The following is a 14,840-nucleotide window of genomic DNA, read 5'->3' as shown; positions in this document are numbered from 1 at the left end:
GCTGAGTCCGAGTCCCCCGCGGTGGCCGAGTTAGTCAGTGGGGGTAGTTCTCCAAACTGCCACTACTCGGCTTCTTGTTGCTGTCGGAAGTCCAAACACCTCAATAACAGGAGTCTGACTCTTTGTTTGTTAAAAATAGCCTCGGTAGATAACCCTCTCCATCATCCGGAATTTTTAATCAACCGGCACCATCCCGGTCCCGTCGGTGCCGGATACCAAAGAGTTTCCTGTAGATAGAAGGAAAATCATGGGGAGTGTACCCATGATTTCTCAATATGCACTCAGGCTTAGTGCTGGCAGTGCACATTTGGCAAATTGGCCTTCAAGTAGAGAATCTGAGGCTGCTTTTTATCATTGTGATTATCATACCGTATGTTCATATTGCACTCACTTCAGATATTTCCTGCTTGAGTACTGGAAGCATGGTTAATAAAAATACTTGCATTTATATAGCATTTTGTCACATCAATGTCTCAAAGTGCTTAATGTTATGAATTACTTTTGAAGTGCAGTGACCGTAATTAGACAAACATGGCATCCATTCTACTCTAGCAACATCCCACAATCGGCAATTAAACAAATGACTGTTTAATCTACATTTAGGTGTCAGCCTTAACTCAGTGGTAGCATGTGGACTGACTTCTGAATCAGAAGACCATGAGTTCAATTCCAACTGCAGAGATTTAAGCACATAATCTAAATTGACACTTCAGGGATGGAGTGAGGGAATGCTACACTGTTGCTGGTGCCATCTTTCGGATGCAACATTAAACTGAGGCCCTGTTGGTTGGATGTAGCATGGCACTATTCGAAGAGGGGGGGGTATTCTAGTGTCCTGGCCAACGTTTATCCCTTAATCAACATCACAAAAATAAAACCAGGTCTGGCCATTTATCTCATTGCAGTTTGTGTGCAAGTTGGCTGCTGCATTGCCTTACATAATAACAGTGACTACACTTCAAAAAAGTAATTAATTGGCTGTGAAGCGCCTTGGGCTGTCAAGTGGTCGGGAAGAGCACTATATAAATACGAGTTCTTTTTGGTGTTTTTTTTGTAGATAGAGGAATGTTTTTCCAGAACTCCTGCCTACTCTTCTTTAAATAGCAAGAGATATTTTATGTTAACTTGAACAATCAAATGGGACCTTAGTCCAAAAAACAGGGAGAAGTCTTTGAGAGGAGAAAATTAACAAAAAAAAGATTTCCATTTCCTAGATGAATTACCCTGTCAGTACCCCATCCCCCAAAATCTGGCTCTGAGGGTGAGTGCGCCACATGGTACTGAGCCATTCAGTCAAGATTTGATTCCAGATCCATGCTGATTTAGCTGATCTTAGCCAGGGCGTGTGATAGCAGCACTACGATGGGCCTTAGTGGCCTGCCACAGTAAGTCTATGCCTCTAGTCTGGTGTGACTCCTCAGCTGGGGTCGCTGGAGGCATGTTCATGGAAGGTGGATGTCCCGCCTTGGCAGAGATGCTCCCCGTTGGAAAATTCAGGCTCAGGAGTTGAAAACCTGCTCCATTTCCCCACCTCCCTTGCCCAGGGACACTGAATCCAATTGTATCTCTGTCACTGCCTAGGCTGAGATCAGCTAACTCAACACAGATTCTGGATTGAACTTGCAACCTGCCTGCTATGTATAGCTCAGTACCACACTTGGTGGTGCACTTCCCAATTGAAGCAATGGTTGAAACCTTTTATTGTGTTTTTAGTAGTTTTCCTTTAGTGGCATTGGATGTCACCATGGAAACTGATAATTTGTCCTTGATGTGAGATTCACCATGGTGACTTAGCAATGTAATGCAATTATTGTAACTTAATGTTTATTAAGTGATAATCTGGAGTTGATTACAAATTAATGTCATACTTATATAACACCCAAGTCAAAAACGCACCTTTTTGCTATGGTAGTGACCCACGGCTATAAACTCTGTTTCTGGGAAGCAGTATGTCCATGAACAAAGCTTAGACTTCAGCTCCTCAGCATTCTGGATCAAGTGAATTCGAGGCCTGTACTTGTGCATCGGGGTCAGGGGGATCTGAGACACATTAAAAGAGTCAGCATTAGGTAAACATTGCTTACATCATTAAAAGAAGCATGGTGTTGATAAATCGGAAACTACTCGCTAAAATAGTCAACAGATTTTCTTTGGCTGACATTAGTTCTTCGACTTTGTATGTACCCCATTTGTTGGAAAATTCCAGGACCAGTTTGTGCTGTTGAATGAATGTAAAGCTAATCAAAATATTAGCGATGTCAATGACTTTCTGATGACCTGTGTGTGGGATTCCTGCAAATATTGACACACATCTGTGGAACCTAGTCCTAAAAATGTGTCATAACTGAAAATGTTGGAAACACTCAGCAGGCCAGGCAGCATCCGTGGAGAGAGAAACAGATAATGTTTCAGGTCTGTGACCCTTCATCAGAAATGGCTTTGGGTGGAATTTCAGTTGGAATCTACGTAGAATAAGTCAGAACTGAAGACAGTTGCTGAGGAAAGAGATGTGGCTGTGAAAACGAGTCTTGGCAGATACCTGATCAACACGAGAAGGGAAACCAAAAGCAATGAAGATGAACAGGGTTGAAGAGACAAATGAGAAATCCCATCGGAGAGAAGAGCAGAACTTCTTCAAGGTGGGCATTCCTAGAAGAGAAGTGGCAGTGAACCAAACACTAATACAATAGCAAAATACTGCGGATGCTGGAAATCTGAAATAACAGAAAATGCTGGAAACACTCAGCAGGCCAGGCAGCATCCGTGGAGAGAGAAACAGAGTTAACGGCCACAACCTTACCTCTCAGTTCGGCTTGGGGGTGGGACAGCTGCTTTCCGGGTTCCAATCCTGCTCCCAACGACGTCCAACGCACAGACATGATTTTGCGTCAATTGGCCTCGTTAAGCCCGCCCTGCGGGCTTGACGGCCAATTAAGAGAAAGCCAGTGTCAGATGACGTCAGTTGATGACATGTCATCTGCCGGTTTTCTTAAAGGGGCTACGCACAATTTTTTGGCAGGTGATTTTTCAGTGTTTGACAGCATTGAGGGGCTGCAAACACTGACAATCACTGTACAAAGGAGAGCCCTTGCACCCAGGCTCTCCAGTGACTCCCTCCTTAGGTTAGAACAGATGGCAGCTGCAGGTGAGGTTACAGAAGCGATCTGTCACTGGTCAGAGAGGATCTCCCAATGAGTACACAAACAATTCAAAATTTGTCACCTACAGAAAAGTCTAAATACATTAAAAATGATTTTCCAACATTTTCTTACCTCTGAAACTCACCAGTATACCATTGGATCCTTCACACCACTTCTGCAGCTGTCATCAGTGCACAAACATTACAGTAGACCCACAGCACGCCACACTTACCTGGCATGGTGTCTGGATGTCGTGAAGCCCGCAGTACACCTGTCAAAATTGCAAAAAGCCTCTTAATTGCCTGTTAACAACCTGTTAACAAGCAGTTAAGTGCCTATAATCTTCTTCCCACTGCTAGGTGTTGGGTCCATGTGCAAATCGGGAACCCGACACCTGGGAAGATTATTTGGAGGTGGGTTGACAGCGGGATTCCGACCCGCTGTCAATCTTTGCGATTTTGTCGGATGTCCCACCTCCAAACCTGCCCCCTGAGCGCTGGCAAAATTCTGGCCATTTCAGGTCTGTGAAGACACAAGGGTCACAGACCTGAAACGTTAACTTTGTTTCTCTCTCCACGGATGCTGCCTGGCCTGCTGTTGTTTCCAGCATTTTCTGTTATTTCAGATTTCCAGCATCCGCAGTATTTTGCTATCCTAAAAGTGTGTCCTTGTCCTGCACCATTTTATGATATTATGATTGCCACTACACCTGACTGACAATCTTTAATTATTTTTAGTGATGAATGGGCAGTTGTATTTACATGGTGATAGTGCAGTTCCTCACAGTTACCTAACAAAATGCCATTCTGTCTAAACTACAGGTGAATTGACAAAAATCCAGATTTCACTTTATGAACTTTTGGACTCCCTGGGAACCCCTCACAGTCACAGACCCCAGTTTGAAAACCATTGACACACAGACAGGTTAGTGGAATGGGCGAACAGGTGGAAATCCAAGTGTGAGGTAATACATTTTGGGAGTAAAGATAAGGGCCTAGAAATTCAGTATAGCCACTTTTGGGGCGGTAAAGTCGGGCGGCCGCTAAAGTTTGCGCCCGCCGGAAAGTGGAGGCCACTTCGCCGAAATTCAGTAGGTTTGGCCAAGGAGTTTGCTCGAGCGCTAAAACTGGCGTTGCACGGCTATCTTTAGGCGCTAAGCCGGCGGTGCAGACTGATACCGCCGAGGCCGGGCGCAGCGCAGGTGCGGTCATGTTTTGATTGACAGCAGACACCCTGGCGCCGGCCAGCTCTTAAAGGGGGAAGGGTCGACTTGGTCTGCTGCCACGCCCTGGATACTGCAGCCCTCCAGCTAGGCCTAAACACTGCTGCTGGAGAGAAATAGCGCCAGGAAGGATGCAGAGGGCCCGTGAGCGAGCGCAGCGCTTCTCTGCCCATGATTTAAAGGTGCTGGTTAGGGCTTTGGAGAGGAGAAGCCATATCTTGTTCCTGGACAGTGGCAAGAAGCCTGCCACCAGGGTGTACAGGAGAGCCTGGTGGGATATCGCCCAGAGGGTCACAGCCACCTGCGATGTCCCCAGGACTGGTGTCCAATGCCGGAAAAAGTTTAACGACCTCACTCGGATTGTCAGGGTGAGTACCCTTTCCAGTGTCCTCCTCATCCTTGCATGTGCACCTCACATTATGGGCAAAGGGACCTCAAAGCCCTAATGGCCAGCCCTCATCCAGCAGCTATGGCACTGGCATGAACATCAATTGCACTTTCTGCACTTTACACACTGGCCAAGCTATTCCACCATGGGAGGCGGTGCACACAACAACAGGGCACCACACTGGCCAAGCTATTCGACCATGGGAGGCAGTGCACACAACAACAGGGCACCACACTGGCCAAGCTATTCGACCATGGGAGGCAGTGCACACAACAACAGGGCACCACACTGGCCAAGCTATTCGACCATGGGAGGCGGTGCACACAACAACAGGGCACCACACTGTACTTAGAGGCCGTCCTTTCTCTTGCAGGCCAAGCTGGCCCAGAATCTGAAGAGCCGGACTGTCACCGGGGGAGGCCGTCCCCAGTTCCAGCAGCTCAGTGACCTGGAGGAGCGCGTGGGTCGACTCATGGGTGGCCGGCTGATTGGCCCCGTTGCATGTGGAGATGCCGACCCTGTGCTGGGCCCCAATGGTAAGGACATGACCTTTTGGACCTCTCTCGTTCCCCTTGCGCTTCAGATCTACATCCTTTGCCACTGTCCGACCAATGCGCAGAATGCCACCACTCGTGCCTTCCTCGCTGACGCCCTGTCCTCACTCTAAAGCTACTCTTGTGCCTTCCTGCTTTCAGCTGGTGAGGAGGAGGTCCCTGAAGCTGCGACTGACAGTCCCTCGGAAGGGGAGGACGAGGAGGAGCAAGAGGAAGGCGGCCCATCGGGGGAACCCTCAGCCGCGCCAGGGGATGGCAATGCAGGGGACACGTCTTCCCTGGAGGAGAGCCAGGGGGAAGTGTTGCAGGGGGGTGTAGCTCCTGTGCCCAGTGGCGTCGAGCCACGCGGGAAGGGTCGGGCAGCTCGGCGGCCTTCTCCCCAGAGGGGGGAAGTGTTGCAGGGGAGTGTAGTTGCTGGGCCCAGTGGCGTCCAGCCACGCGGGAAGGGTCGGCCAGCTCGGCGGCCTTCTCCCCAGAGGGGGGAAGTGTTGCAGGGGAGTGTAGTTGCTGGGCCCAGTGGCGTCCAGCCACGCGGGAAGTGTCGGCCAGCTCGGCAGCCTTCTCCCCAGAGGGAGAGTCCGGCCTCCAGTCCGGAGACGGTCCTCGCCCAGGAGGTGCGCCTCCTCGATCAAATGTCCGCGGACTCAGATCGTCGGCACACCGAGTTCATGGGGGTTGTGGGATGGTTGCCTGAGGCCATCGAGTCCCTGGCTCATAGTGTGTCCGATTTCGGGGCCTCTCAGGCCAGGGGTTTCGAACAACTCGCGGCATCACAGGCCAGGGGTCTCGAACAATTCGGGGCAGCCCAGGACGCGAGTCGGGCCGAATTCAGGGCAGCACAGGACGCGAGTCGGGACGACTTCAGGGCAGCACAGGCAGCGAGTGGACAGTTGATCAGTGGTGCCGTGCAGTCACTGGCTGGTCTGATGCGGGCACAGACCAGGGCAGTACGGGCACTCACTGCTGCCACACTCGCTGTGTCAGGCAGGCATCGCCACGGCACCCGCCGCGCTGCAGCAGCACAGCGGTCTGGCCTTCAGCAGATTGCTGCGCTTGCTGCAGTGCCAGCCCGGCCGAGTGCCACTGTCTCAGGCGAGCAGCGAGCGCCTGGCATCAGCCAGCTTGCCCCCATTGCTGCAGCCGCCACTGCCACTCCCCCAGCGAAGCTGCCACGAGCTGCTGGAGAGACTGATGCTGGCCAGCCACAGCTGCAGCAGTCAGCAGCCGGCCCCTCGAGGGCCAGAGCTCGTCTAGGCCGACCCCCAAGGGCATCTGCCGTCACGCAATGTGCCCCTCAGGAGCCTTCCCCCAGCCTTGCAGCGCCCACAGGGCCCAGGTTGAGGCGGAGCAGCAGGTCGGCCAGGGGCCGGAAAAGGCTGGACAAGGACTCGCCCTCTCGGCACACAAAGTAGAGTGTGTTGCCAAATGTTTTTTTATATGGGGGTGGTTGTGTTGTCTATGGGGGGGGTTGTTTTGGTAAGGCCGAGGATGAAGGCCATTTGGATGGAAAACTTTTGTTATTCCTCCCCAGGTTGTGGGAGTGAGTTATGTGTTTGACTGTTTTTTGGGGGTGTTGTCTGTTTTTGGGTTTCATGTGGGAAGGGCCCTGAGTTTGTTCAATAAAGCTTTTTCTTTATTCAGCTTGTCCATGTGTGATGTTTGAAGTGGTTGTTGCGTTTACCGGCTGAGGGCTTGCGGAGCGGCTGCATTCATGTCCCTTCATTGCCACAAGCCATTCCCTGACAGGGGGCCTAGAGGTGTCGTTCAATAAGCCGGCGACGGACGGCCCTTGGACCTTGTGGCTCCCTCCTGGGCTGGTACTCCTCCTCCTCCTCCTCCTCCTCATGGTCCTCCTGCTCCTCCTCCTGAGGTGGTGGTCCAACGTGAGGTGGCAGTGCCTGAGTCCTGCGGATAGCCAGGTTGTGCAGCATGCAGCAAACGACGATGAACTGGGAGACTCTATCCGGCGAATACAGCAGAGATCCGCCGGAGCGATCCAGGCAGCGGAACCGTTGCTTGAGGACGCCAATCGTTTGCTCTATGATGTTCCTTGTGGCTTGATGGCTTTCGTTGTATGCCTCCTCAGCAGGGGTCCTGGGCGCGCGGAGTGGGGTCATGAGCCATGTATACAAAGGATAGCCTTTGTCCCCGATAAGCCATCCTCTTGGGGGAGGCTGTGCCTGGAACATGTCAGCCACAGTAGTCTGGCGCAGGATAAATGCATCGTGGCTGCTGCCTGCAAAGCGGGCATTGACAGCTAGGATGCGCTGCCTGTGGTCACACACCAGCTGTACATTGAGGGAATGGTAGCCCTTCCGGTTGCGGTAATCCTCGGCATTGTCGATAGGTGCCCGCAAAGCCACATGCGTGCAGTCAATGGCGCCCTGCACCATGGGGAAGTCGGCGATCCTCGCAAATCCGACTGCACGCTGCTCCTGCCTCTCTAGGGTCATGGGGAAGGAGATGAATTGGTGTCTCCTTGTGAAAAGGGCATCGGTGACCTGCCGGATGCAGCGATGCACGGCGAACTGGGAGACGTTAGCTATGTCGCAGAATCACAGAAATCACAGAAACCCCACAGTGCAGATAGAGGCCATTTCGGCCCATCGAGCCTGCACCGACACATATCCCACCCGATCCCCGTAACCCCTACACCAACACATATCCCACCCTATCCCCGTAACCCCACGTATTTAATCCCCCTAACGCTAAGGGTCAATTTATCATAGCCAATCAACCTAACTCGCACATCTTTGGATTGTGGGAGGAAACCGGAGCACCCGGAGGAAACCCACGCAAACACGGGGAGAATGTGCAAACTCCACACAGACAGTCGCCCGAGGCCGGATTTGAACCCGGGTCCCTGGTGCTGTGAGGCAACAGTGCTAACCACTATGCCACCGTGCTGCCCTGTCCCCAGCAGCGGCTTGGAAGGAGCCGCTTGCATAAAAGTTCAGAGCCACCGTGACCTTCACTTCCACCGACAGAGACGTCCTGCACATCAGCTGTGGACGCAGATCTCTGTGAAGCAGCTGGCAGATCTCTGCAACCACCTCCCTTCTGAAGCGCAGCCTCTTAACACACTGCGCGGCAGTCATGGTGAGATAGGACACCTGCTGGCGGTATTCCCTGAGTGGGTAAGGCCTACGTTGCCGACGCCTGATGCCCCCTCTGCGTCTAGGCATGGCTGCCCCTCTCACACAGCGTCTGCGAGCCCTTCGCACATAATGCTGGAACTGAGGGTTGGAACCCCATGCAGCCCCCATAATATACTTGCAAACAATGAAATCACAATGAGTCAACTTTCAAAGCTCTGGCCAGAAGCCAAAAATACCTCTCCTATGTTGGGCCAAATCAGTAAGGTCTCTTCCTTGGTCTCTGTCCAGAAATCCGTTGCACAAAAGTCATTGCAGCAAAATGGCTGGCCTTTATAGTTCAGTCTAAGTGCCCTTTAATTAGCGCTCCCCGAGGCCCGCAGGGCCTCTGCTGCGTTCCACTTCACAGTTCTTAACACCGCCACGCCCACATTGGGCGGGCGCGACTGAAGTTCCGGTTTGGGGCGCACAAAGGGCGTTGCACGACGAAATGATGTCATAAGTTGCGCGCGCAGCTGAGCGGGCGCAAACACTTTGCGCCGGCGCTAAATGTCTACTGAAGTTGGGCGTTGGCGCAGATCATTCTGCACCCGGCCGCTAAGTGCCTAGCGCTCGAGATCTACTCCTCCTAGGGCGCTAACGGCTGGCGAACGCAACTGAATTTCTAGGCCAAGGAATGGGAGAATACACTCAATAGAAAGATGCTGAAGGATGTGGATGAACAGAGACACCAAATACATAAGCCCCTGAAAGTGCAAGTGCAGGTAGATATAGCCATACAAATGGCCACCAGCAGTATAGGTTTTATAATAGAATACAAGAGTAAATAAGTAATGATAAATTTCTAAAAAAAACATTGGTTGGGCCACAGTTAGAGTACTGTGTGCAGTTCTGGGCACCTCGTTATAGAAAAGACATTAAAGCCGTGGAGAGTGTACACGAGATTGATGAAGATGATGCTAGAGCTGGGAAACTGTAGTAATGAAGACAGAATTGAGGTATAGGGATTATTTCCACTGAAGCAGGGAAGGCCAAGAGGAAATTTAATAAAGGTTTTTAAAATTATGATGGAATGTCGTGAATAGGGAAATACTATTTCTTCTGGTTGGAAAGTAAGTGATGAGGAGGGGCATCAATTTTAAATTGTCACTAAGAATGAGGACAGAGGTGTTAGGAGTGTGGAATGTTTTTCCACAGGGAGTGGTTGAGGCAGAGACCATTACAACTTATGGGAAATTTAGATAAATATTTGAAGGCTAGGATGAAACCTGTCTTCATCCAATATTCACACACACACACACACAGAACCATTTTAGTCGGGGGTCACTGGATCACGAGTGGGAACCCCCCTTTAGTTCATGGGCACGGGAGGCCAATTCCAGCACTGTCAGTTCTGCTCTTGCTAAGATCAGCCAACTCAGCACGGACCAGCAATTGAACTTTCACCTGAATGGCTCAGTACCACACCTACCAGTACATGTAACCATTGAAGGAGCTCTACCTTTTCATCTGACAAGTTCCTAGTCGTACCACAGTATCATATTCAACATGGCGAAAACAGTCCATTCCCCAGCTCTGTGTGCTGTCAATTCTTTGTCTCTAATGAGCAGCAAAATTAGAACAAAAGAAGTACAATATCTACCTGTCTCCAGAATATAACATGGGAAAGATCTTTTCAACTCTCTTCAATTTACATTAATTACGCCTGTAATGGCACTACAAAAAAAAACGTAACTCGACAAGTAAAAGATGGGATTATCAGCATTCGAACAGCAGTAAAATAGCGGTCAAACATCACAAGTGAGGAGCAGCTCTGACTGTCAGGGTAATTACTGGCTGGTTTGTCAGCAATCTTCTCGTTACAAAAGAACTCCATTAGCTAACCGCAGGGAAAATAGTTACACCTGCCATTTTGGTTCAATACATACAAAAATAACTGTGACACTTTACAGCATTAAACTGGGCTCCCTGCTGCTTCGTCAATTGTGAGGATTCCAGATCAGTCTGCATGTGGCACTTTGAAAGACTCCACCTGCCAGTTAGGGTAGAAACAAATGTTTTAAACTCGGATCTGAAAGCTTCAATGTTCTACAAAAAGCAATCTTTTTTGCCTTTCATTTAAAAAAAACTTTTTGGTCATAACTCAAACTGAAATTGGTTCTTTTTTTTTGAAGCTCACAAAAACCTGGAAACATGAAAAACACACTTGTATTTTTCAGCAATACAGTACATTCCTGTAAAGTGTCGAAATTAATTTCCACAATTTGCGTACAGACTTATCTAGGATGCACACTCAAAGCAAATTACTCGACTAAAAGCACTTGCTGTGAATTCTGACAGTTAATGGGTACCTCATTAAGTCTCATCATTCAACAAGTTCAAATTCCGCTCGCTGCACCTTCAACTTTCCTGCCAAGAATCTATTTTCACATGAACTGTTCTGCTGAATGATGTCATAGCGGAAAGGTGTTTGAGTAAGATTCAACTTATGATATCACTGGAGCAGTCCAATGTGCAGAAAAGGGTGACATATTTTGACAATAAAATTGAAGGGGCTTGAAGGATTTTTAAACTGAGTGTTATAATTTGAATAATCAACCTGTTATATGTCAGAATTTTAAAACCCTTTTTCCATTAGTAATTCAGGCTTTAAGCGGAATACTTCACTGGAGACTCTTAAAATGGTGCATTGCGAAATGTTATCAAATTCACAAAAAACATTCACCAGTCGGTTTTTGGGCACGGGCAATAAGGGGTTATATGTTGCAACTATTTAGAATTCTCTTTGTATAATGAGTATAGCTTTTCTAGAAATTGAAATAACCTGTTAAAATTTTATTTATGGTATGAAAGCAGGGGGATTAGTACATCATAATTTCCCTACTTCCAGTTCAAATTTCTCCTCCCTATCTTGAAGGCTCCTGTGGAACATCATCCACTCTTCCATATCTTAACAAACTTCATATTATTCACATGCAAGCCTATATGTTGTGTGCTTGCGCTATTGAACTATGGGGGCATCACAGCTGAGCCTGATCCTGACCTCATCCAACATCCATATATGTGTACCTTCCAGCAGTGGTCACTGGAAAGTAATCAGTGAATCCTGGCTTTTCTTTTACCTAGCACAGGGTGCTGAGGTTAATTGAAGCACCTGGACTGCCACCCTAACAGAGATCGGTTAGCTCAACAAAGACTGGGGATTGAACTGGTAACTTTCCTGGTCTGTATGGGTCAGTCCATACTGGACAGTGAATTTATCAACTAAGCCATCAAGAAGCCACTATAAATTAAGGAACTGCTTCAATTTACTGTGTGTTTTCATTTTGAATTTATCAGTATGCAAAACTGCATTTATTGCCCATCCTTGGTTGCCCTGAGAGGGTGGTAGTAGGCCTTCTTGAACCACTGCAGTCTGGTGCTCCCACAATGCTGTTCGGTAGGGATTTCTAGCACTTTGACCGAGCAACAATGAAGGAATGGTGATGTATGTCTACGTCAGGATAGTGTTTGACTTGGAGGTGATTGTGTTCCCATGCACCTGCTGCCCTTATCTTTCTAGGTGGTGGAGGTTGCGTTTCTACGAGGTTCTGCCAAAGAAAAAAATTACTTTGTGAATGGAGCTGAATATTGTTGAATTGTCAGCAAACAGTCTCACTCTTGACCTTATGACAGAGGGAAGGTCATTGATGAAGATGATTAGCCTCAGGACATTTCCCTGAGGAACTCCTGCAGAAATGTTCTGGGTCTTCAGTAATTGTTGTCTGATAACAACGACCAGGTTCCTTTATATCAGGTATGACTCCAGTCACTGAAGGGTTTTCCCTTTGACCCCCATTGACTTCAGTTTTGCTGCGACTCCTTGGCACCATATTCAGTCGAATGCTGCCTTGATGTCGAAGGCAGCTACTCTCACTTCTCTAGTAGTCAACTGTTATATCCATGTCTGGATCAAGGGTGTGATAAGTTCTGGCAGAACCCGAACTGAGCGTCGGTGAGCAGGTTATTGGGGATTGGTGTTCTTGATAGCACTATTGATGACTCCTTCCATCACTTTACTGATGATTGGGAGGAGGCTGATGGGTTTCTTAATTGACCAGGTGAACTTTGTCCGATTTCTTAGGGATTGAACATACCTGGGCAATTTTCCACATTGTCGGATAGATGCCAATGCCATAGTTGTACTGAAACAGCTTGGCTAGGGGAGTGGCTAGCTCTAGTGCCAAGATATTTACATATTTATCCCATATTATGGCCTGTAAAGCCTTACCCACTACCAATGCTAGGCTGACTAGTTACCTGGTTTATGTCTTTCTCCCATTTTGAACAGATGTGTTACATTGGTAATTCTCCAGTCCTCAGCAACAACTTCCATATCCAAGGACATTTGAAAGACTGTGGTTAGAACCTCTGTTATTTTCTCGCTGACTTCCCTCAGCATTCTATTTTAACCTGCTCTTCTGAGCTGGCATCATGGCCACCTGCCTGAAACCAGCGGGATGCAGATCCTACACTGCATTTCCTACATTACAACAGTGACTACACTTCAAAAAAAAAGTACTTAGTTGGTTGTAAAGTGCATTGGGACATCCGGTGGTCATGCTATATAAATGCAAGTCTTTTTTTCAGATCAGGGTCATCTGGTTTACATAGGCAGTTTCTATTATAAGGACGAATATAGGAATTTAAACATAGAAGATAGGAGCAGGAGTCGGCCATTCGGCCCCTTGAGCCTGCTCCGCCATTCAATGAGATCATGGCTGATCATCCAAATTCAGTACCCTGTCCCTGCCTTCTCTCCATATCCCTTGATCCCTTTAGCCTTAAGAAATATATCTAACTCCTTCTTGAATATATTTAATGAATTGGCCTCTACTGCCTTCTGTGGTAGAGAATTCCACAGGTTCACCACTCTCTGGGTGAAGAAATTCCTCCTCATCTCTGTCCTAAATGGCTTACCCCTTATCCTTAGACTGTGACCCCTGGTTCTGGACTCCCTGGCTATCGGGAACATCCTTCCTGCATCTAGTCTGTCTAGTCCTGTTAGAATTTTGTAAGTTTCAATGAGATCCCCCCTCATTCTTCTAAACTCCAGTGAGTATAAGCCCAATCGACCCAATCTCTCCTCATATGTCATTCCTGCCATCCCAGGTATCAGCCTGATGAATCTTCGCTGCATTCCCTCCATGGCAAGAACATCCTTCCTCAGATAAGGCAACCAAAACTGCACACAATACTCAAGATGTGGTCTCACCAAGGCCCTGTACAACTGCAGCAAGACATCCTTGTTCCTGTACTCGAACCCTCTTGCTACGAAGGCCAACATACCATTTGCCTTCTTAACCGCCTGCTGCACCTGCATGCTTACCTTCAGCGACTGGTGCGCAAGGACACCCAGGTCTCATTGCACTTCCCCTTCTCCCAATCTATTGCCATTCAGATAATAATCTGCCTTCCTGTTTTTGACACCAAAGTGGATAACCTCGCATTTATCCACGTTGTATTGCATCTGCCATGCATCTGCCCAATCACCCAACCTGTCCAAATCATACTGGAGTTTCTCGGCATCCTCCTCACAGCACACACGCCCACCCAGCTTTGTGTCGTCTGCAAACTTGGAGATATTACATCTAGTTCCCTCGTCTAGATCATTAATATATATAGTGAATAGCTGGGGTCCTAGGACCGATCCCTGCGGTACCCCACTAGTCACTGCCTGCCACTCGGAAAAAGACCCATTTATTCCAATTCTTTGCTTTCTGTCTGCCAACCAGTTCCCCATCCAGGTCAATACCTTGCCCCCAATCACATGTGCCTTAACTTTACACGCTAATCTCTTCTGCGGGGCCTTATCGAAAGCCTTCTGAAAGTCCAAATACACCACATCCACTGGTTCTCCCTTATCTATTTTACCAGTTACATCCCCCAAAAATTCCAGTAGATTAGTCAAGCACGATTTACCTTTTGTAAATCCATGTTGACTTTGTCCGATCCCATCACTGTTTTCCAAGTGCTCTGCTATTACATCTTTTATAATGGACTCTAGCATTTTCCCCACTACTGATGTCAGGCTTACCGGTCTATAATTCCCCGTTTTCTCTCTACCACCTTTTTTGAATAGTGGGGTAACATTAGCTACCCTCCAATCCAATTTATAAAGGCAATATAAAAATAAGGGCAAAATGAGTTTAAAATGGGCCTGAGTTACATCTGCACGTCCTGATCCAGTCTTCACCTGAAGACTACACTTGGTGTTGATCTGTGTAAGACCATCGGAAATTGACTAGTAAAGAAGGAGAGAGAGGTAATTTCATAAATAAGACTAATTTTTATTTAAGTGTATAGTTTTGCAGTCTGCGCACGCAGAATAAACACTTAAAACAATTAATGTCCTCCATTGTCACCTCTGCAAATGCTAATCTAGTAACTGTTCACTTAAAT

At 48.1% G+C, this 14,840-nt stretch overlaps 1 protein-coding gene across 2 annotated transcripts in view; it reads right to left on the bottom strand.

The window, feature by feature from the left end:
- The window catches only part of fam222aa (family with sequence similarity 222 member Aa), a 328,869-nt gene that overhangs the window by 291,526 nt on the left and 22,503 nt on the right, over positions 1 to 14,840 (bottom strand). Inside the window, exons 2-3 of one of the 2 annotated variants that reach the window (XM_085961323.1) lie at positions 10,328 to 10,431; positions 1,897 to 2,040 (exon numbers count right to left, since the gene is read on the bottom strand). In XM_085961323.1, the coding sequence (XP_085817449.1) occupies positions 1,897 to 2,025 (129 nt within the window). In that variant the 5' untranslated portion in view covers positions 2,026 to 2,040; positions 10,328 to 10,431. The remainder of the gene's footprint in view (positions 1 to 1,896; positions 2,041 to 10,327; positions 10,432 to 14,840) is intronic. The other variant, XM_085961322.1, reaches the window with a different exon arrangement.

Source organism: Somniosus microcephalus, chromosome 19 (genome assembly GCF_052327205.1).
Source record: "Somniosus microcephalus isolate GS21.2 chromosome 19, FLI_Smic_1.0, whole genome shotgun sequence".
In the NCBI taxonomy this organism is placed as follows: Eukaryota; Metazoa; Chordata; class Chondrichthyes; order Squaliformes; family Somniosidae; genus Somniosus; species Somniosus microcephalus.
Note: the sequence above shows the minus strand (reverse complement) of the source record. Positions and strands in the feature narration are given on the sequence as shown.